A 23,317-nucleotide genomic window follows, 5' to 3' on the forward strand; every position below is an offset into this window, starting at 1 on the left:
ACCCTATGTGTGGCACCACAATGTAAGTTTAAAAAAACAACAGCTGGTGATATTACTTTGGTATCGTTGTTGCGAATGAGAGAAAATATTAAACATCTCTCTTAGTTTTTCAAGGAATTACTCCCAATCCTAAACATTTAGATCAAGAAATGAGATGTACTGATTTTTGTGGCATATATTTCCAAGTAAATGTGTTGATTGCTTCCTTTCTGTATTAGGCTCAACTAGTCCAGAATTCAGGAGACATTCAATTTGTAAGCAAAGCTCATTCATCTCTGCAGGGTCTTTCTTGTGGCAAACAAAGAGACTATCTTACATGGTCAGTGCAGAGTCATAGAATGTAGGTTTTTAAATAGGTTTTCCTGAGTAAACTGGGCCTTAATGTGGAGTTAATAGCCAAGATATGCAGTTTCCCTCTGAAATGTCTTTCACAAAAGCCCCTTGTGGTAACTGAATAAAGACAGTTCTACTGCTATAGGATTGGTGAACATGAACGGTCAAGATGGTTTCTTTAGGCTTGATTATCTTTCACAAATGAAGGTGAATATATGTGTTGCAGGATCCAATCTGGGTCAGTTACCAGGACCAAAGGTTTTTGTCTTCCAAGGTTTCAGATTCGTGGTCTGGAGCCCGTCTTCAGGGAACTTCTCTCTAGCAGAGTGTGTGCTTTGCGCTATTCTGTGTATGTGATTATCTTTGATTATCTTTTACTTACAAAGATTACCTTTCCAAGGAGCTCCTAGCACAGGGAGAAGCAACTAAGATTAAAAACCCTTGTAAAGACTGAACACTAACACCGGATTACAGAAAAAGATGAGAAAAAATGTTTTGATATAATGCAGTGGTTCCCAAAGTGGGCAGTACCGTCCCCTGGGGGCGGTGGGATGCCTTAGGGGGCACTAAGAGGCATGGGGGCTGGCAGGGGGCACTAAGAGGTGGCAGGGGGCGCTGGCACTCTGTCCGGTAGCCTCCGGGGGAACAGGTGGCACGCAGATGGCTACCTCTCTCCCCCCTTGTCATCCAGTGCAGCAGCTCTTCCCAAAGCAGAATCTACCCATAAAATGAATGTGTGTCGAGGGGAGGAAAAGTTTTTCACAGAGTTTTGAGCTGGGAGGGGCCAGAACGAGCTGAAGCACCAATGGGAATTCTCCCTGCTGCAGTGTCGTCTGTCTCCGGGCAGAGTCTCTCTTGACTTCACCCAATGGAGGAGAGAGTTCTGAGCAGAGAGAGAAGCAGGGAAAGTGGGAGGGGGATCTTTTCAGTCTTGAAGGGCTGCATTCTAGGGGGGTCTTTCATGCCAGCTCCGGAGGGGAGGGTGGACTTCCTTTTGTGCCCCCCCCCATTATTCTCATCCAATCTCCCTTTCTCTATGCGCCTGGAGGGGTGGACTAGATGCCCTTTGAATTCCCACAGTGCCCAGAGGGCGCCCAGGCTGGAGCTGCCGAGACTCCAGATGGGTAAAATGGAGCCAGAGCTCGAGGGGTCCTTCAGGCTCCCCCCGCTCAGTCTGGCAGGAGGGAGCCCCAGCAGGTGCTGTGGAGGACAAGGGGGAGGTGCAGCCCCACAGCCAGCCAGGACTTGGGGGTCCCACACTCACCCCAATTCAAAGGGAAGCCAGGAAAACCCTCAGCTGACAGTCCATGCAGGAAGAGACGGGGAGGATCTGCAGGGATCCCCCCTAATCCGGCCGGATCCTCTCCCCGGGCCCTCTCCCCTTGATGGGGGGGATTTCCATGGGGATCTCTTGGCTTTACAGGAGAAAACGGCATTTTCCGTCCTTGAAACCCACATCTCTCTCGAAGAACCCCTTCCGATCCCCACTCAGCCCCCAATGGGAAAGCATCTCCCCCTTTCTTTCTGTGGCTCGGGATCCCACTTTTCTTTGCAAAACAGCCCCTGATGAAGATCCCAGAACAAAGTTTGGTCGTTTCTCCTCAATTTTCCACTCCTTTCCTCGGACAATTTCAACATCTGCCCATCATTTCAAAGCGCAACAATCGATACTTTCATCAGAAAAAAATATACAAAGTAACATTTTGGGGGAAATTGCCAATATAAAAATGCGGACATAGAAATTTCCCTCAAAAATTTGCATTTCTCAGCTGTGGAATAGGAAGCGCTGCTATAACAAGGGTCCTTTTTCTAATGGTTTTTCTTCATTATTTCTTTATTATTTTATCATGGTGTAAAATAGAAAAAAAAAATAAAGCAAGTGAGGAAATGAGAAAAGGAAGGAAAGGGAAGGAGAAATGTGGGAGAAAGGAGGCACTGGCCCCGCAGGCACGTTGGGAAAGTAGAGCAAAGCCAGTCTGGCTTTCCTCTATTTTTCAAACGCGTCGCCACTGCTGCGTTCTAGGTGCCGGTCCCACAGGTCCACCCCATTGAGCTCGCTGCACCGGAGGGACCTGCCCAAGCAAGTCTGACGGAGCAGTGCACCAAATTGAGTTTCAGAGAGAGAAAGAGAAAAGAGAGAGAGAGAGAAAGAGAGAAGGAAGAAAAGAAAGAGAAAAGGGAAAGAAAGAAAAAGGAACAGACAAAGAAAGCGGGGAGGGAGGGAGGGAGGGAGGGAGGGAGGGAGAGAGAGAGAGAGAGAGAGAGAGAGAGAGAGAGAGAGAGAGAGAGAGAGAGCACTGATGCATCAGATTGAAATGAGGCCTAGTTTAGACTTGAGGCCCTTTTCCACATTGAAACATCTTTGGCTTCCATTAAAGGTTTTGTGGATGAAACATGGTCAAGACTATGAGGAAGCTCTCACATTTTGTTGAGGCTTTAAACTGGATCCATTGGACCAGATCTCCATCCTAAAAAATTACTTTTCCCCAATGTATTACAGTGCCAATTCTGAAGGCAAAACCAAAATGTACTGGTAAATTACAAGGAGAACACACACACTCACTCCCTTCTAGCCCTGCTGGAGCTGGATTGGACTATAATAGATATCTCATTATCTTTCCTCCTCCTTCCCTCCCTCCCTCCCTTATTTCTTTTTCTTTCTGTCCCTTCCTTCCATCCTCTCCTCTTTCTTTGTCTGTCCCTTTTTCTTTCTTTCCCTTTTTCTTTTCTTCTTTCTCTCTTTCTCTCTCTCTTTCTTTTCTCTCTCTTTCCCTCTCTCAGGCTCACCCCATTGACTTGGTGCACCACTCCACTCAGACTTGCTTGGGCAGGTCCCTCCGGGGGAACGGGCTCAATGGGGTGGACCTGCGGGGCCGGCACCTAGCACACGGCAGTGGCGGCACGTTTGAAAAGTAGAGCAAAGCCAGAGGTTGGTAATTTTTGCTGCAAAGAATCACAAAAGCTTCTGGGCTGTGCGCAAGAATGGACACACATGTCAATGCAATTCAGCAACATAAAATAAAGAAATACAAATAAAACAAATCAACAAGAATCGGAAAAGCATCTCTGATTAGATTCTATTCACTGCTAGAATCTAATCAGAGATGCTTTGGCGATTCTAGTCCAATGACCTGCTCCAGCAGGGTTAGAAGGAATGTGTGTGTATGTGTGTGCATGGCTGTCAAAACTCCAAAAACAGGTTAAGTAGCTCTGGGGAGGCCAGTCATAAATTAGACCACTTGCTAAACAACTGGCCATTAAATGAGGACCACTTGTATTTGGTTTGCTAGTCACCTGGCTACACCCACCCAGTCACATGACCACCAAACCACAGCTACCAGGTCATGTGATCAGCAAGCCACACTCTCAAATTAGGCCACACCCACATAAATTTGAATCCCACCCCTGGATGGGGGGCACCGAGGATGAATTTGTAGCACCAAGGGGGCGGTGGATTGAAAAAGTTTGGGAACCACTGATATAATGCATCACACAATATTGTAAACCAAATTATTCTCAGTCTGTTGCTTTATATTGTTCTTTTGTATAGATCAGTGGTGGTATTCAGCAGGTTCTGACCAGTTCTGGAGAACCGGTAGTGGAAATTTTGAGTAATTCAGAGAACTAGCGAATATCATCTCTGACTGGAGATTTTACAGTATCCTTCCCCTGCCCCGCCCACCAAGCCACGCCCACAGAACCGGTAGTAAAAAAATTTGAATCCCATCACTGGTATGGATGTAAATAGTTCAGCATTTACTAATGGGCTCAAGTGAATTCACATTCAGACTCTACTGCAAAAAATTTCACTTGGGATTTTGGGCCAGTTATACTCCTTCCTATCTCCCTGCCTATCTCACTGGTTATTGCTTTGAGGATACAATGAAGAGAAACTCTCATGCGAGTCACTCTGTGATCTTAGAGGGAAGATAGAAATCAAATACATAAACGTAAATGTTTGGTTGTATGATAGTAGAAAACAGATATTGAATAAAACACTGTGTTTGTATATAGTACACGTTGGTCTCCACATATGGTAACACCCAGCTGGCTTTACCTGTTTATAAGTAGGTTTAAGCCTTATTGAATATTTGGATGGGATTCCTCCAGGTAATACCAAAACTAGAGGCAAAGTATTGTTGCCAGAAAATTAGGCAGATAGCTGTGTCACTGAAATTGTGAAAAGACAGAAGTTACTTTTTTTCAAATTAAGGACCCAAAACTTTGCACTAATTGAAATGGTAGGAATGGCAGGAACGCTTCTTTATTCCTCCTCCATTTTTAGCTGGAGCCAAAAAGAAACTCTATAATTATTTAAATAAAGAGAAGAAAACTATTTCATGGTTTTTCTCTAGCTCATTTCATATGAATGACCCATACACACTGATTATGCGTGGGAAGTTAAAACTATTAAAACTCAGTGCCCTTATTGCTGTTAATGATGAAAACTTGAGATTGAGGATCTAAAAATAATAAAATAGAATAAATGGATGCTGAAAATGACGATAGCTTCTAAAAGTACCAAATGTGCATTCCTTCACAATTTTTGATTGAAGCCTAATAAAATATAATAAAGTAACAGTGTGACTTGGTGTTGCCAAGGAATCCTATTTCCTTTAAAACGGACAATGCTAGAATGCAATGGTTCGATGAAATTTCTATCCTGCACCCAACAGATGGCATGAGCATAAAATCTCTCACAGTAACACGTTTTTCTGTTGAACTATAGTGAAGAACAGTAATTTCATTGCTGGTTGGTTATTTTGAGTTGCGTTATAGAAAAGGGACATATTTGAAGATTACCAACAGCAACAGACTGATGGACAGGTTCTCAGTGAGGTGGTTAATCTGTGTCCAAGTTTTATCACTTGTAATTTCTGGTGGGTGGACAGGGTTCACGCCTGGTTCATGCTTCTTTATAAAAGTAATTATTTCCACATAGAAGACAAGGTAGTTCAGCAGCATTTAACTGCTTATGTAGTCAGATACTTCCAAACTTAAAACCTACCTTTGATGAATGATACAGGCAGGCAGACACAAAAGGAGAACAGCTCATTCAGGCTGTTTTCCACCTTTTCCTCCACCTTCTCTAAAACCCTTTCAGAACTGGGGCTTTTATGGCGAGTAGGAGAGTGGAGGTAAGTATACAAAATGGTATCCCTTTTTTTTAAAGTTCATCACCTTTGCTATCTTGACTTCTTTTATCCATCGCAAGTGGACAACACTGCATCAGAACACTGGAGAAGCCCATCAAATGCTTATATTGTTTCTCTGGGAGTAGGAGATCCATATTGGCAGAGGCCCCTGGAGACAATATTTTGCCTGTGTCTGTTAAGTCCTGCAATTTGGCTTCTTGTGGGGGACTAATGCTTCATTTGTGAATCAATTGTGTTTATATTGCAAAGTAGAGTATCACCTGCTTGAAGCTGTTGAAATCTAGCACTAGATGGCATGAGCAGAATGATCTTTTGCAGTGTTTATTGAAGAGTTATCCAAGGCTCTTTGGGGGTTTCTCTAGATTCTCTAAGCCAGGGGTCTCCAACGTATGGGTCGCAGCCCACTAGTGGGCCGTGAAGCCATTGCAGCCGGGCTGCAGAAACGGCTGGCAATTGCAGGTGCATGCGCACGTCCTCACTTGCACAAACAACAAGCGAGTGCATGTGTGTGCTCCATTTGTGGGAGCGGCTGGGGCTCATGCATGCTGCTCACACAAATGGAGTTGTGTGCGCATGTGTTTGCCAGTTGCTCACGTGGAACCTTCTCTTCCCCTCCAACCCCCGCCAGTCTGCAAAATTGGAAACGTTGGGGAACTCTGCTCCAAGTGGTCTACAAAATCAAATATTTCAGTTTGCAAAAAAGTAAAATAATGGCACTCTTCTCATTATTATTTTTTGTTAAAAATAGTCTTTTTTTAAATAAAAAATGTTAACATTTAATCGATTTAATATTGTTATTTTTGCGATAGTATAAATAAATAAAATTTGCATATGTCAATTTTAATTAATATGCTAAATGTTGATAAATGTAACCTACACAAACAAAATCCTCCAAAATTTTAAAAAGTGGATAGGTGTCCTGAAAGATGTACTGTTTTTTTTAAAGAAACAATGATCTATTTTACTGTTCCTTAAAGCAGGGGTCTCCAACCTTGGCAACCGGAATTCTGGGAATTGAAGTCCGCCAGGCTTAAAATTTCCAAGGTTGGAGACCCCTGCCTTAAAGTACAATAAATTTTTCAATTCAAGAAGGAGAAATACACCATCTCATAATAATTTTGCATGAATTCATTATGTTCCACATTTCATTGTGCTGGGAGAGTGAGGATACTATTCAAAGGAGACCCCAGTGGAAGTTTGAAAGAAAATCTCCCAGTCCCAGGAAACCACAAAAAAGTGCTCCTAATTCACTAAGAAAGTGCTTAGAAATTTCCTCACCTGAGGCATGTTGAAGTAACACAGATAAAGAGATGGTAAACCTCATCAGATGACTGTTTGTAGAGTCAATAACCTTCTTCCTTTTTCACACTTTCTGACGAGGGGCATTGCTTTCTTCTCTCTAAACTTACATTTGTGCCAATATTTGCTCTCATAAATCAGTGCGTGGTAACAGCTGCTTTATACCAGTCTTGTGAATCTCATCCTGATCAGTTCTGACAACTGTAAACTACTGTTTTCTCAGACTTTTTAATGCAGAACACATTTTTAAATCTTTTCTGTCTCTATTTCCAAGGCTGGGTTGAAGTCTTGTTTCAACCTTAACATTTTATGCTGTATTTTTAAATTGTTTTGCCCTAGATACTAGTAAAACACATGACAATTTACTGATCCTATAACTCCAATAATTAATTAATTTTCATGCCACCCATCTTGCCAATGAGACTTAGTGCCTTGTAATGCTAGCTGGCTTAGTGCCTGAGGCAGGACTATAGCTTTGATCTCTTGTTTTTCTAGCCTGATGCCTTAACCCAGGCTTCTTCAAACTTGACAGCTTTAAGACTTGTGGACTTTAACTCCCAGTCATGTTAGCTCAAGAATTCTGGGAGTTGAAGTCCACAAGTCTTAAACTTGCCAAGTTTGAACCACTACACCAAACTGGCTCTGAATAATATATTATTAGTGTTATCTAACATAGTATAATATGAGAAATTTTGTTTTAACAGTAAACGTGATTAATCTTTTCATGATTGATATTCAGTTATTGGGATTATATATTAGCTAATGGACCAAGTTAGTTCCTCTGTCCTTGAATTACATTTCCCATCAGTACTTGGCCAAGGTTAATGAATAATGAAGATCAATCATGTATGACCCAATCATATTTTTTATTAGATCAGTATCACGATTCCTTTATAAAAAAGAAAGTCTCTTTCAAGATGATTTTGACCTCTGCTCTATCTATCTATCTATCTGCCTGTCTGTCTGTCTGTCTGTTTAATTTTTTTATGATAACACTATGGAAATAGCCATCTATTTATTTTATTTATGTATTTGTTACATTTATATGGCTTCCCATCTCTTGATAGGTGACTCTGGGCAGTACTCCACAAGCAATAAAACTACATATTAAAAACACACAGATATGACAAATATAAAAATCACATTTAAGGTATCATAAAAACAAAGATTCTAGATTCTAACATTTGGAGGGGGGAGGGGGAAAGGAGTTATTTTCCACCTTAGTGTATAGCTTTAGTCTAGAGAGCAGTTTGGTCTAGTGATTAAGGAACCAAGATAGAAACCTGGAGACTGTGAGTTCTAGTCGCGCTATAGGCATGAAAGTCACTCTCTCTCTCAGCCCATGACTTCACGCTTGGGTGACAAGCCTGTCATCAATCAATTCCTGCTGCAACCAAATGGATCCTTAAAAAGTGGAGCCTGCACTTGTGAGAAAATGCTAGGAAGAAGAAAAATATATATAACCTTAGGATTCTTCAATGGGATTGTCCCATCCAAGTGCCAATTAGATCCAACCCTGTTCAACTTGTTCAAATTAAAGTGCTCTGCTATGACTCATGAATGGTTGATGAAACACATTAAATTATGGCTAAGCCTAATTGCTTTTATTTAAAAAAGAATAGTACCTGAGCAGGTGTGTCCACAATGTATGGTCAAAAAGATCAAGATAACATATACAATGCACATGAAAAAAAAATAGAATTTCATCATCTTGATTTTTTTGACCACGGCCCATGGATACCCTTACAACTATGTGATCTAGTCCAATCTTACTATATCATGATCTGTAATGCAGGTGAATTTCTCCATTGTTCACTTAATTAAACTTGATTTTTTTTTTCAAACTTAAGTTCTCAGTAAAACAATGCATTTGGTTTCTCTTTATCTTTTTCCAAAAAAAATAAAAAATTAGGCAGAAGCTAGAATAAAAACTGTGGAAGCCCTTGAGAACTTCGACTTTGGTCAGACAGAGAAATGTGTTAGGATCAATTCAGTGTCTAGTGGTCTTGCAGAAGAAGATATGAAGGTCATTTTGAAATCCAAGATTCTTCCTACTAGCCTGATGCTCCCGAAGGTTGACAACGTAGAAGAAATAAAATGGGTGAGTTTTATCTGCCATTATCTCAGATAAAGACTTGCGTCCAATTTCAGAAGGGAAAAAACAAAATGATATAAAGCAAATATGACATACTTCTGCTGTTAGTAGTTGATTCAGTTCATCTACGGTATAATTTATCTGTTTTGTTTTGGAATATCAAAAAGTAATTTATCTTCTCTTAAGCAAACACTAAATCAGATTTGAGAATTGTGATGGTTGTCCTATGCAGTTCTGAGACATTGAACATAGTAGACTTTCTTAGCAGGGGAGAACAAATCACATGAATACATTTAAAACTCTATTTTCAAGACCCACAGAACAAAGAGAATAGTTTGTAACTGCAGTTGCATTATGTGTGGATAAAAGGAGTTAGATTTAAAAATGCAACATTGATATATTATGATTCAGTTTGGACTAAGTAAAATGAAACAAATCTGTTAAGAATCAGTGCTCCTGTTCATGATACTAACAGCCATGTTAGAACATTTTGGTGGATGGAGGAAGCATTTTACCAACATGTGAAAAAGTTATGGTGGAGATAGAAGGAAAGGTCACTCCCAAGGGCAGCCCAAAGAACAAACAGGAAACTTTTAACTAGTGTTTTTAATTAGGAAAGATATTATTTCCTGTCCAGCCCTCTATGTCTTCCTTTTAAATTGCTGGCAGGTGTGTTTATTTTTCATGATTAACTTTTCAGCCAATAGAAACTGGAGATGTAAATAGTCTGTCAAATTGCATAAGAAAATGCTGAAACGGGCCTAATTATGCTATAATTGTGTTGACTATTGAAGAGGAATTTTCATTTCATTTTACCATATTATTTCTTGAGCATATTATTGAAATCAATCAAGCTTCATTTTACTTTGTTTTCTGAGCCCTGCGTAGGGATGAAGATGAGCACACATTAAATATAAAATCCATAAAGGAAAAATATGGGGATAAATAGATTCTGAAGTTCAAACAGGTGTCCTCATCTAGTCTATACCTACTAGTATTAAGTGGCCATAGGTTCTTTATAATTCTTGCCAGTCAGCAAGTCAGGACAGTATTATCCAGTAATAGAGTCTACTTCTTAATTGACTATCAGTGAAAGAAAACATTCCAACATTCAGAAAACTTAATGTCCAGTATGCTCAAACATACTCACAAGGAATCAATTTGAGTATTTTATCACATTCAGTGGCTCTTTCAGACAGCAAGATCTACTTTTATAATTGTATTTAACAACTGCTATAAAGAAGATTGGAAACTAATTCTATTTTGTCTCTTTTTTATTTTTCTTTAACGTTTTTCCTTTCTTGCAATTTTAGCTTTCTCTTTTATTTCTTTTTCTGTTCATTTACTTTCTTTACATTGTGTGTGTGTATTATATAAAACGTATACTGTACATATAAATACACAAAAAGTATATTTTGTAGATATATAAAAAGTATATGTAAAAAGACAGCAAAATCTAAAGGCCTTTTGCTGATTGAGCAAACAGCAGACTAATGCAATTGAGAATTGGCTATGCATATTCATATTTGCACTCTATCCAAGGTTTTAGAACAATTCAATAAATACTCACTGGGTGTGAGAGGACTAGACTCTAGTTTCCCTCAGCCTTGATTTTTCCTGGAAGCAGAGCCCATCTTTCGTTCCCCTACCCTTTGCTAGATGCTCTCCTCTTACTTTGCTTTTAAAATGGCTATTGCTATGGAAAGCTTTTGGCTGTTTATTTTTGTCCTTCATTTTGATTTATGCGAAGCCTAAAACCTGGAGACTGATGCACAACTAAAAGACGGGCTTACTTGTTCCCTTTTGTGTGAGAATCTCTTGCTCTCTCTTTGTCCTTCAGATGGGTACTTGTTTGACTGGCATGGCTTATTGGACTATAACAAGCCTAACTCTGGCTCTTTTGTTGTGGGACAATCCGCCCACAAATCCTGAACAGTGGGCATTCTTCCCAACACACTATTGGGTGTGCACTGGAATTGAAAGAATGGCTAAAGCCTGTGCCTTCATCCCCTCCCCAATCTTTGTTTTCTGCCTCCCCCCTTTCCTTTTTTCCAGCCCTCTCACTGAAATGAACACTTTACCAAGCCGGAAACATTTAATTGTCTCCTTTTGAAAAAAATTAATTGAAACTTCTCTACTAGTTGCCTTTTGTATTTGGTGCTAATAGTACTTAAAAGGGGGGGGGGGAGGAAGGAAGGAGGAAGACAAAAATAATTAAAATAGGAAAAAGAAACATTATTAGATCCAAACTTTACCTGACGGTCCCAAAATGCAAGACATAAAGATTTCAGCAGATACATAGAAGTAGCTCTATGGGGGAAGGGAGGAGCTTCCATTTTTTTTAACCATTTAACTTAGAAAGAAGGTCCCATGTAAAATTTAGATTTTGAGTTTTAACCAATTCATGCCTGTGAAATCATTAGTGAATAGCTTTGTTTGATTATCACACTGTTGAGTCTAGCATCAGATTTTGGATCTGTGTCCATTTAATTGGAAATCAGGCTATTGGCCCTTACTTCCTTTTCTTGACTTTCTCGCCTTAATTCCTTACATTCTGGGGTTTACTAGCTTGTGAAAAGATCGGAAAAGCAGCGGCAGTGGTGACAATGATGACTGTGCATGAAAAAGAGGGAAGGACGGAGAATATACAGAAAAAATGTTTTGATTTATTTTGACCTAATGTAAAGTTACTGCCAAGTGCTTAGAACCCTTTTCAAGATGCTGTGGTTCTATTTTCCTTTTGCTTTGGGGAGGGGTGAAATTGGGGAGGGGGAAGCGCTAAAAGGGGAAATAACACCTCTAATCCAGTTTCTGGTAAATAGGCTGCCAGGTTTCAAAATGAGTTTCCTTTATATTAGTCAGAATATTATGCTAAGCCTTAAGCATTAGTTTTTTTATGTTGCCATAGCAGCCTTATTCCTGCAGGGTTGTGACCTGTGATGATTACAGTACAAAGCTTACAGGGACTTGAAACCCCCTTTGAAGATGAAAAGTCTTTGATGGTTTATATTTATGCAAATCTCTTAGATATGATTTACCCAACTGAGACTGAATGGAGAGATGATTAAAATTCCCTTTCCCTTTGATAGCCATTAATGGTTAAATATTCCTTAAATATAAAAATGATCCAAGATTTTCCCCCTTCTTGTCTTTATTGACTAAAATTTACTTAGCATACCTGTGATATATTTATCTCCCCACACATTGCTAGATCTGGACAGACATAATAGATTTACAATATACTGCGGTAGTTTCTCCCCCACCTTCTCTTTTGAAAAGGGAAAAAAGAAATCTGTACAAGAGCTTTTGTATGTTCCCAGATGATAGATTTGGGAATCAGGGGTACCCCACCCGCAGCTCAGAGCTAGCTGTGAACTGCTCTCATGGAAAAAATTTGAAAGCTTTGGTCTTCAAAGAATTAAACTTCCTTTTTAAGGCCCTTCCTAGGTAAGCTAAAAATTATGAAGAAAAGGCCTCCAGGACAAAGGGTAACAGGGCCGTGATGAATAATGTGGATGCCACTTTGGGAGGCTGGAAAAAATATACAGGCACATGTCAGTGTCAGACATGAAAGAAAACAGAATGTCAGGTATATCACTCCTTCCTTGTTTTACAGTTCTGCTTATTTGCATTTAACAAAGGCAGAGTGATGATAGGTGTTAGGCAAATATGTATGCAGTTAAACCTGTACTGCTGAAAACATAACAGTAGTGCCAGCATTCTTCAAGATAGGCCTATAACAACAGACTGAAAACACAGGGGCAGAGAGTTGGACTGGCAATCTGGGCTCTAGATTGTCTGCTTGGTTGGTCTGCAATTTTGTGCAAAGAAATTTCAGACCATTTTTGTAGAGGTTTTAAAAATCCCAGGCCCTAATAGGTCCTCTCTGTAATGTTCCTAGTTTATAGAGAAATGTGCGTGGCACTTACAAAGCCGAACACTCGTAGAGCCGATCAATTTCATTCCTTTTGTCGAAACTGCAATGGGTTTGCTCAATTTTAAGGTAAGAAAGATCTGTTTAATTTAGCATGCCTGAATAAACTCCTAGGCTTATAGATTATACGTTCCATTAAATAAATAACACCACCATAACAAGGAATGGGAAAGAAGCCAACTATTATGTTTTTAAATTATATTGCTTTCATATTTTATATAAATCCATTCATTAGCCCTAATTATTCAGCTTTACATGACATAGATGCATCTGACATAACTGCTTTCTTCTGTACTGCTGTAATTACTTTAAGCTAGTCAGTATTAATGCACCGAATAAAAGAATGCAAGTCTCAAAAATAGCCCCAAATAGCTAAGAGTGTTTCTAAATATTCCAAAACTATCATGATTTATTTTCCCTCATTTGCCTTTGAATTTTAGGCATTATATTAAATATTTTAAAAGAATTTTAAAATGAAGTCGAAAGAATATTAAATATTTTTTTTTCTCCAATATTCTTTCTTGATTATTTTTTTTTAATGTACACGCTCAGCCGGCCCTAAGAGTTTAAAAAAAAATTCATGAGAATTTCCAGGCTGAAATATCTGCATGACATTACTATGTGTACAATCTCTTTCTCTCCTTGGCCCCAGAAATTCATTTTCTACCTCCTCCCCCATGTCAGTAGTGATGAATGCATGCAGATAGCCTATTTTTGGCATCCAGCCCACAGTTTTCTGTGGAAGAAAGATATTAATGCTGAAATTGAGTGCAGCCCAGTCAAGCCAAGATTTCTTGTAAAAGTTTGGTATTATTCGAAGGAGCTGCTGGGAGGCCCTTGTGGCTGGTGTGTTAATAATATAAATCCCAGTTTTAGATATTTCTTTTTCAATATAGGCGAAAGAAATACTAATTTTACATCTTAATGCAAAAAGTTAAAGTACTTCCTCCTCTCTTTTAATTATGCCTTTCCTCAAAAATGAAACCCAAAGAAAAAGAAAGATTAAATTCTGCCCTGAAAAATATCAACTATGATTTCCTAGGAGTTGTTGAGAATAAAGTAGCATATCTGCTTATGAGTAGGTACTGAGGTACTGAGTATATCTGCTTATGGTATTGCTTAAAATAATAAATACAAGCATCTGAACTTATTTTAGTACCGGTTATTCACAAGAAGATCCTTGCCAGCATTGCATTATTGCTGTCTACCAAATTATATTTCTAAATAAATAAATATTTTATTATTCAAAGCTTGCAATGATACTGGGATTGTTGCATTTAGAAAATCCCCAAGGTATCATTTGCTTTTCAAATGATTTGCTATGCTACTTGTTGCATTTTATATCTCCTGTAATCATATTAATTTGAAGATATCCAAAGAGCATCAGTTGATAACATACCATATGCTGCCTATTAAATTGTGAGTAGTTGCAATCTCCATCTGCAATGTATTAAACCAAATATGCTTCAGCTGTGTTTCTTTGCAGTACTAAATATTTTGGAATCTTTTAAAAAGTTCCATACTGTAAACACTATGTAGTGATTTTTTATTTTTTATTGCTTTATTAAATCCCAATGTAGTTGCCACATTAGAAAACTTTATCAGAAAAACCAGTAAGGAAATATTATATTCTGCATTTTAATTTTAATTATACTACATTTTTGCATCCAGAAATGTATGTATTTTTTAATTTGTGTGTGGCTATCATTTGTTATTATTTTAGAATAAGGAATATAGTAAAAAGTATATTTTTATTGCAAAACTAATTTTTGAAATGCTGCTTCTTGTATTAATATTTGTGTTGCACCTAAAGGCTGTTTGTGAAGAAACTCTGAGAAGAGAACCACAGGTTGGCCTTCATTTAGATGCTGTGGTATTTGGAGGCGAGGATTTTCGTGCCAGTATAGGTATTTCCTTTTTTAAATAATATGTTAATTCAGTAGTAGTTATGATACTCTATTCAATTTTATCATAAACCTACTGAAATCAACAGTAAATATATTTGACTATATCTGAATGTAATTCTATGATAAACATTTAGATTATCTTTATAGGCTAAAGAGTACTAGAATTAACATTAACCATTTTGTAATTTTTGCAAAAAATAATAATAGGAAATTCTGTTTACTGGCTCATAAAAAATAATACAAGATTTTATGGGGGAAGTTAATAAGGAGACCATCTCTTTATATGCAAATTTAACATTTAAAAAAAAATCTTGAAGTAATGTTAGTGTATGATGTAATATTTTGGTGTATGAACTATAAACTATTCTTAATATTTTAGCAATCTGTCTTTATTTGCATGTCTATTTTATTGCACACATCTTAACATATGTGCTTGCTGCCTGGGGATACAAGAGTTGTAGACCAAGACATAAGGAGGGTACCAGATTTTTTAAAAATGCCCTGGGCAAATAATTTATTTTTATTGCCTCTGTATCTTCAGATGCTGTTTATCATTTTTCAAAAAGTAAACAAGGTCAGCAGCTTTTCTTTTTACTATTCACTTATGGCAGGTGCCTAAGTGTGAACTGTATTTCCTAATAAGAACTCATGGATTATGTCCCCACAATGCAGGATTCTATATTTAATTGACTATGGCTTGAGGAATTAACTCAATTTCCTAGATCCATACTGAGTTATAAACTTATCATGTTGGGTACTTTCCACACACACTAGGCCACAAACTACACAGTCACATTCTAGTCTGACATGTAGACCCAACCTCTGAGCAGAATGTAGTTTAAAATCAGTCTTTCCAAAGGAAAGGAACTCAATATATAATGATGAATAATAAGATCTTCAGTAGGTCTCTTGTGAATGCTTCAAAACAAATCTCAAATATTCCACTTAAGGTATTAAATATAAACATTAACGTTTAATGTTTTAAAAGTTAAAAATTTAAATTTGAATAAATTATTTGAGAAATTAGTATACTTGCATAAGTGTAATATATATAACCAAAAAGTTTCCTTGTGATACCAAAAAAGCAATTATAGATGCATTTTGTGGCACTACTCTGATTAAATGAGTTCAGCAATGTTTAAGGATATTTTCTTAAAGTTTGTGTATGTTTTATTATATCCATAACTATGTAGTGGGCCTTTTTAACAAATAAAAATAGATGATAGCAAAAATGAAAATTATTAAAAAGAGACGTAGTAAGAAATAATAGGCTTTTGCAGAAAGCCAGGTGTCTGTGAGTTGAATAATATTCTTTCAACCATTTCTTAAAAATTGTGATCACATAACGATCTCTTACTGTCTTTCTTTTGCAAATCAAAAACAAATTTATTCTTAACCAAAGCTCTGTTACAAACATTTGTAATATGAGAATTAAATTTTTATCCACAATGTGGTCTTTCATTTCAGGATCAACAAGTAGTAAAGACACTCATGATATTCTTTATGCACGGCAAAAAATTATCGTCACAGCAAAAGCTTTTGGCTTGCAGGCCATAGACCTTGTCTATATAGACTTCCGGGATGATGATGGGTTACGTCAGCAATCAAAAGACGGTGCCTCAATGGGTTTTACTGGTATGCCTTTTAGTTAATATTTCAAATACATCAATCTTCTTCTTAATCCTAGACCAGATACGATACTGGAGAGTTTGCTTCACAGCTTAAGCCTACTTGGTGGATGGTCAAAGAAGTCTGAACGTTACAAACTTTTCAGAATTTATGCTTGTAAAACAGCAGATGAAAGACTCAAGGTGGAAAAATTAAGCCCTTAAAATTCTTTCAACGTATCACACCCTGGTGTCATTCTTTTATTAGCAAAAGTACAATATAAACAATGCATAGTCTCCTGCCCTTTACCATTCAGGCGAGACATAATCTTGGCCAAAAATCTGGGCACATTCCGTTTTCCCATTCAGCGAGCCTGCAGGCATACATTTATGCTCAAAAATTTTCCCACCACACTTTGAATGTCAAGATGTTTTAAAAGTCTTTAGCTGATTTGAGGAAAACTTTACCCTATATACAAATAGCTATTATAGATTCAATGTAATAATTGGGGGGGGGGAATCTTGAGAGCCAGCATTTTAGTATGAAGTATATGAGAAACCCCCACCCCCACCCCATATGCTAATTCGGCTTTGATAGCTATTTTCTTGTCACTCTTCTCTGTGAGCTGCTATCCTGTATTCTGACTTGTTTCCCAGTAATTGCCTGTTCACCTGATGACACCTACGGGAACTGGCAAGACGGCACAATCAAGCAAGCTTCTTACAGCCAGCCACTGTAACCTAGGCATTTCACCCATGATTGGTACACTAGATCATACAAGCACCCCTGTGAGATGCGACACATAACAAAGATTGCAGCTTCGTGATAAAAATCAGCTACTTAGCTCACACATGCAGCCTTTAATGTGCTTTCAAAAACAACAGCACCAACATTGCAGTGAAATATTTCATTTGCTTTAGATAGAAGATATGCAAGTTTTAATACCAGGGAGTTCTTAATCTAATAAGAGGCCAGTTTTAAATGAAAAGATCTGAATCCAGACATGATATCTTGTTGGCTTCTGGGAGAATTAAACTGAAAGAATTGCCAGAATTGCTAGGTGGCATGGTGAATACTTATCCTGAAAAACACAGACACCAAACACACACACACACACACACACACACACACACGATAGATTTGTTTTCCTTTCTTCTAAATAAGAATTTAGAAAAAGAATCAACCAATGAATTGATTACTTGCAAAATATGTGCATGTTTCCCACTCACTTGATTCAATTTTTTTTGCTAGCATTGTTTTATAGCAAAAAGATAAAATTAGAATTAGAATTAGAAGAACTTTATTGTCATTGTACAAGTACAACGAAACTGTGGATGCACCCCAGCAACTGTTCGCAATACAATAAAACCAAAGCACTTAAAAATGAAGATAAGAAAAATAGAGTACCCACATCTCCATTTGCAATTTGAGAGTACAATATCTACGAATATACACAAAATATACATCCAACACTGACTGTAACGCTTAGCCGAGTATAATACACAAGAGATGGATTGTACTGTAATATGTTATTATACATCTGAATGGGGTATTGAAAATCTCCTTCAAGTTAAATTTGACTTCTATGTCTGTATAGTTCTCTTGACAACAAAGAAGTGTTTTCTCATTGCCTCCTTCCAGTCTGTGCTCTAGCTTTCTAATAACTGATGGTTACCATTAATCAGAACTTCTGAACATTTCAAGATTGGTCCCAGTTAGCTAAGGATGTACTCGCGCTCAAATTATTTTTCCTTCTTTGAAAAATTGGGAAAAGGCCTGTTCACCTGGATTAAAACTACCTCAGTCACAACTAATCTAATATTTTTTTTAAAAAAAGGAGTGGCCCATCGTAATGATTTTTTTTCAATTTCATTTTTGTGCAAACATTAGCATTTGCTGTTACTGAAGTAAAATGTATATATTTTTAACACATGATGAGTATTTCCTATTGATATTAGTTTGCTTTTCTTGTTGCTGTGTTATTACACAGCAGCTGAAGAATTTTCCCCATGCAGTTTAAAGCATTTCAGCTTGACCCTACAAACCTTATTCCCTTATCATATTTGTTTATAGCCAAATTACAACCTTTTACCAAACAAACCATTTTATAAAAATGAGTTCAATCATTATTTAAAAGAAGGTTGGATCTTCTAAATAAGATCCTATCTTATTTGAGAGGACACTCAGAAGTTTGGTAACTACTTTAAAGAATTCTGCTATGGGTATATAGCCAGGATTGAATTTTTAAAGAATAAAACACTCTTCCAAATTCAGTGCTACCTGTATGTCAACAGATGATTTACAGGCACAATGGCTTGGGTTATCAACATACCATTTTTATCATGTGAGCATTTTTTTTAAAAAGAGCTTCATCAGTTTTAAAATTCAGCTGAAGAGAAGATTGGTTTTGCCAACCTGGTCAAATGGGAAATGTGAAATTAAGTATGGAGCTGTGAGCAGGAGGAAAATTCTGCAACCCATCAAACCAAAGGATCTTTACTTTCCAGAAGAAGGAAATCACAAACCATTTTTATTCTTGCTTATTTGTAAGAACGTGGCTGAACCATTCAAACAAGTTCCAGGCATATACTATGGGTTGAATGATGATGAATGATTAGTGTCACTTAGAAATCTGAATAAGGGTGTCAGGATGCTTTGACCTGGATAACATACAGCCAGAAAGGAAATATTCAGTACACTTACCTTTGCAAACAATTGGAAGAGATAGGCAAAACTGAAGTGGGGGGGGTGGAATCCCAAAATTTTAAAGACAATAATAGCTGTCAGAACAACAGCTTTCCTTAAAACTGAAAAAACTGGAGAACAGGAAGATCAACATCTAACTTTCAATGCCAAGCAAGAAAGGAGAAGAATAAATACCTTGATCAAAAATATGACCAAGCAGAGGGAAAAAGGAACACAACAGGTACTTTTAAGAAAATCTGAGAAATCATAAGAAAATATACAGCTGAAGTAATGAATATTAATTATAGTAGAGATCTATTAGAGCAAATGAAGGTGAAAAGGCTGTACTGAACTCTTATATAAATTATCCTAGTAGTTTCATACATGAGCAGGCATGCGAACTGAATTTCCCAAGCTCTAGTCAGGAACTCAGATACCTAAAAAATGATAATGACAAAAATATGCTTATTTGAGACAAAGAGCACTTTGAGCACAGGAAAAGGCTTTCTGTCAACCATTATGGAAAGATACCAGCCTAGAAACTGGAAATAATTGGAAATTACACCAAACCGAAGAACGGAGAAATAAAAAGGAATGCACAAATTACTGACTTATTGTACTGATTCCTCACACCAAATTTTTTTAGCCTAGGATCTTAGAAAAAAACAATACCAAATATGGAAAGAGAATAAAGCCAAATGAACTATCGTGTCAAAAAAGGCAGAGAGGCACAAGGTCAGAAAGTGAATACTGTAGAAAGTATATACTAGATGGAAGAAATGAATACAATAAGGAAGTGTACAATGCAAGGTTACAGATTATGAAAAAAAGGATATCCCAATTCTATTTAATTTACAATGATTATTATGGTAATTTACAGTCATTATATGTGAGTATTTGGGACTCTAATATGGATTGCAGACTTGGAAATGTTGTTATCTATATCAGAGTCCCAAATACTATTAGAGATATGTAGATGACACTATTGTTTAAGCCAAAAGCAAGCAAGACTTAGAAAAATGGATTATGAAAGTAAAAAGGAGACAGTGAAGAATCAGACTTAAGGTATAATATTTCAAATGCTATTAGTATCAACCAGCCTACCTAATTATAAGTTCATTTGAACCTAATAGCCAAAAAGTGAAAAAGATGCCTAAGTTTGTTGAAGAAAAGATGATGAAGAACAAGGATATTTCTATCACAGCAAAGAACAAGACAGTTAAAGCACTTGTCTTCCCAGTGGCCTCTGGATATGAAAGGTTGCATATTAAGAAAGAATGAAAGAAGACACTTTCAAATGATCGATGTAGAGATACTTTCTGAGAGTACCATGGAATGCAAGAATAACTCCATATAAAATGAAAACTGGCAGTTCTCTTGAAGTAGGAACAGCAAGCAGAAATTCACATACTTTGGACATTTGATTCAAGCTGATAGATAAAGGACTAGAAAAATCAACTATGCCTGGCATGTTTGAGAAGACAACAGAAAATAAAGAAGATGGATGAATCAAATAAATTATAGATCTGTCCCTGGAAGAGCTACAAGTTGTGACTAAAGGCAGATCGATATCACGCATTTGTCCACGTCAGTACCATAAATTTTAAACTTGATAACACATAGCTAACTGGGGAATTAATACCAATGGTAGGCAGGTCCAGATGATATTAAATTTCTAATACATTCCTTTATACAATCCTTTATAATACATTCTCAAGATGGCCACTGGACCTCAATTTTACCACTGTTGGTTCAGAACCTTAAAATGATTAACCAACCAGCCAACATTTGCAGAATCAAAATCAAACAACTTACCCTCAAGATTTGTTAGCATGAACCTCCAAGTATCAGTTTAGTATTTTATCCACAAATGAAGGTTATATTTTAAAATATAATAGCAATCCTATCTGGTTCTGTATAGGATTGGGCTGAGTATTAATATGCAGGTGTAGATTTGGTCAATTTCACAATGGATTTTTTGCAGATTTCTAAACATTTACCCATTCAAGATAAATATGAACTCTTGAGATAATTATGTTTTGTATTTCCCTAGGTAAGCAGACAGCAAAATGTTGACAATAGTTGATTTCTAGGGCAAATTGAGCCTAATCTAGAATTTCATAACTCCATACTATTTCCCATTTGAGGTTTGTTTCTCTGAGTTATAGGCCTCATGTAAAATAAATAGAACACAAATTCATTCTGAAATATTTCTTACACAACTTGGCAATTTTTCTTTAAATTAAAAAAGCCCTAGATTTCAGCTTTTGTTACTGTGTTTGATAAAACCATTTCAGGATATTTTTGAATGCAGAAGTAGGTCAAGGACCTTGGAGTACTCATCTCTAATGATCTAAGTGCTAGAGCCCACTGTAACTACATAGCCAAAAAGGCATTAAGAGTTGTTAACCTAATCCTACGTAGCTTTTTCTCTGGTAATATCACACTACTAACTAGAGCATACAAAACATTTGCTAGACCAATACTTGAATACAGCTCATCAGTCTGGAACCTGCATTACGTATCTGATACTAATACAGTTGAGAAAATCCAGATATATTTCACAAGAGTTCTCCACTCCTCTACTCGTTGCAGAATACCTTATGCCACCAGACTTGAAATTCTAGACCTAGAAAACCTAGAACTACGCCGCCTTCGGTCCGATCTAAGTATAGTATATAAAATTATATATTGCAATGTCCTACCTGTCAATGAATACTTCAGTTTCAACCATAACAATACAAGAGCACACAATAAATACAAACTCAAGGTAAACCACATTAAACTTGATTGCAGGAAATACGACTTCAGCAACAGAGTGGTCAATGTCTGGAATATTCTACCTGACTCTGTGGTTTCTTCCCCAAACCCCAAAAACTTTAACCTGACTGTCTACTATTGACCTCACCCCTTTCCTAAGAGGTCTGTAGGGGGCGTGCATAAATGCACCAATGTGCCTACCGTCCCTGTCCTACTGTTTCATTTTATTTTTCTTATATGTATTCATAACTATGTTATACTTATACCTGTTATCTTATAATCGCTTGACAAAATAAATAAAATAAAAAATATGAGGATATGATTCAACTGTTTGGTCCATCAGGATAATTTCTGGAAAATATTGCCACAGAGTTGGGATGGTTTGCTATCATCTAACTTTCTCACCTAACATACAGTTCAAAACATTGTTTCTTCCAGCTTCCTCTTTAACTTTACACTGACAACATAAAAAAGCAGAAAACAACACATTTGCATATTAGCATCTACTTGACAGGACTTCTTGTATTAAAACTACACTTGGAGCAATATTATCAGGAAAGAGTGATAGCTATCACGGCTATCAATAATACCAGTTGGCTATCAATAATACCAGTTAAGAATGACTTTGATAGGAAGGATCCATGGCATGTAAGGGAGAGGGAGTATCAAAAAAGTAAAGATGACAATTTCAACTGCATAATCAAAACCATGTTCCTTTATTGGAAGAATCTAAATCTGTTATCATTGAACTAATGCATCAATACATCCCTCAAGGCTTTTTGCCTTAATGTAGTAAAAAGTATGCATATACAAACATTTTAAAAAATAGTTGAAATTTAATATAATTTCAGAACCCGTAATTTCTAATAGTTTTCATTTTTAATATATTTTTATTAAAAGTTTTAAGAACTAATAAAAACTACAATGAATGAAATTAGAAATAAAGTGAAAAATTAAAAAAGGAACATAAAAAGCTAAAACTGTAATAAGTTGATAGGCTTTTCCAGTCACCAATAAATGTGGATATTATCTTTTCTCTAATGAAGGATGCTACTTTATCCATCTCAGCAAGATTTGTCAATTTCACTAGTCATTCCTCCATAGTGGGTAGTGCCGACCACTAGTCATCTACAGTCCTTAATAAATAATCTCTATTCCCACAAAGGTCCAGTCTGTCTAATTAATTTTGCTATTTTCAAAAGCACTTTCATCAGAATATAAAATGTATGATACACCATTATCCATTTAAAACCTTCCTGAATCACAATCTTGTTCATTCCCAGAAGAAGACAACTCTCCAAGAGTCCTGAGAGCCTTTGATCTTCTCTGCTGTTCGGAATATCTCTTCAATTGTAAATTAGTAAAATTATATGTCCATAAAGCCTACTTAGTAGTTAAAGGCATGCTGATAATCTCTTGATTCCTAAGCCGTTTAACTCGCAATCTGCCACAAGAAACTCAATTCTGGAGGTCTCCTTATGAGGAGCAGCTCTGCTTGGCCACAAGTGGACAATCCTACAAATTCTTCTTCTTTTTGAAA

At 37.0% G+C, this 23,317-nt stretch overlaps 1 protein-coding gene across 2 annotated transcripts in view; it reads left to right on the forward strand.

Moving 5' to 3' along the window:
- CLYBL (citramalyl-CoA lyase) overlaps window positions 1-23,317 on the forward strand; it is a 181,643-nt gene that overhangs the window by 144,822 nt on the left and 13,504 nt on the right. For both annotated transcript variants that reach the window (XM_026668933.2, XM_087967302.1), the window contains exons 3-6: window positions 8,701-8,889; window positions 12,785-12,886; window positions 14,631-14,724; window positions 16,192-16,359. In XM_026668933.2, the coding sequence (XP_026524718.1) occupies window positions 8,701-8,889; window positions 12,785-12,886; window positions 14,631-14,724; window positions 16,192-16,359 (553 nt within the window). The remainder of the gene's footprint in view (window positions 1-8,700; window positions 8,890-12,784; window positions 12,887-14,630; window positions 14,725-16,191; window positions 16,360-23,317) is intronic.

The sequence above is a fragment of the Notechis scutatus genome, chromosome 5, assembly GCF_049901735.1.
Source record: "Notechis scutatus isolate UNSWTSFEM ecotype Mainland chromosome 5, rNotScu1.2, whole genome shotgun sequence".
In the NCBI taxonomy this organism is placed as follows: domain Eukaryota; kingdom Metazoa; phylum Chordata; class Lepidosauria; order Squamata; family Elapidae; genus Notechis; species Notechis scutatus.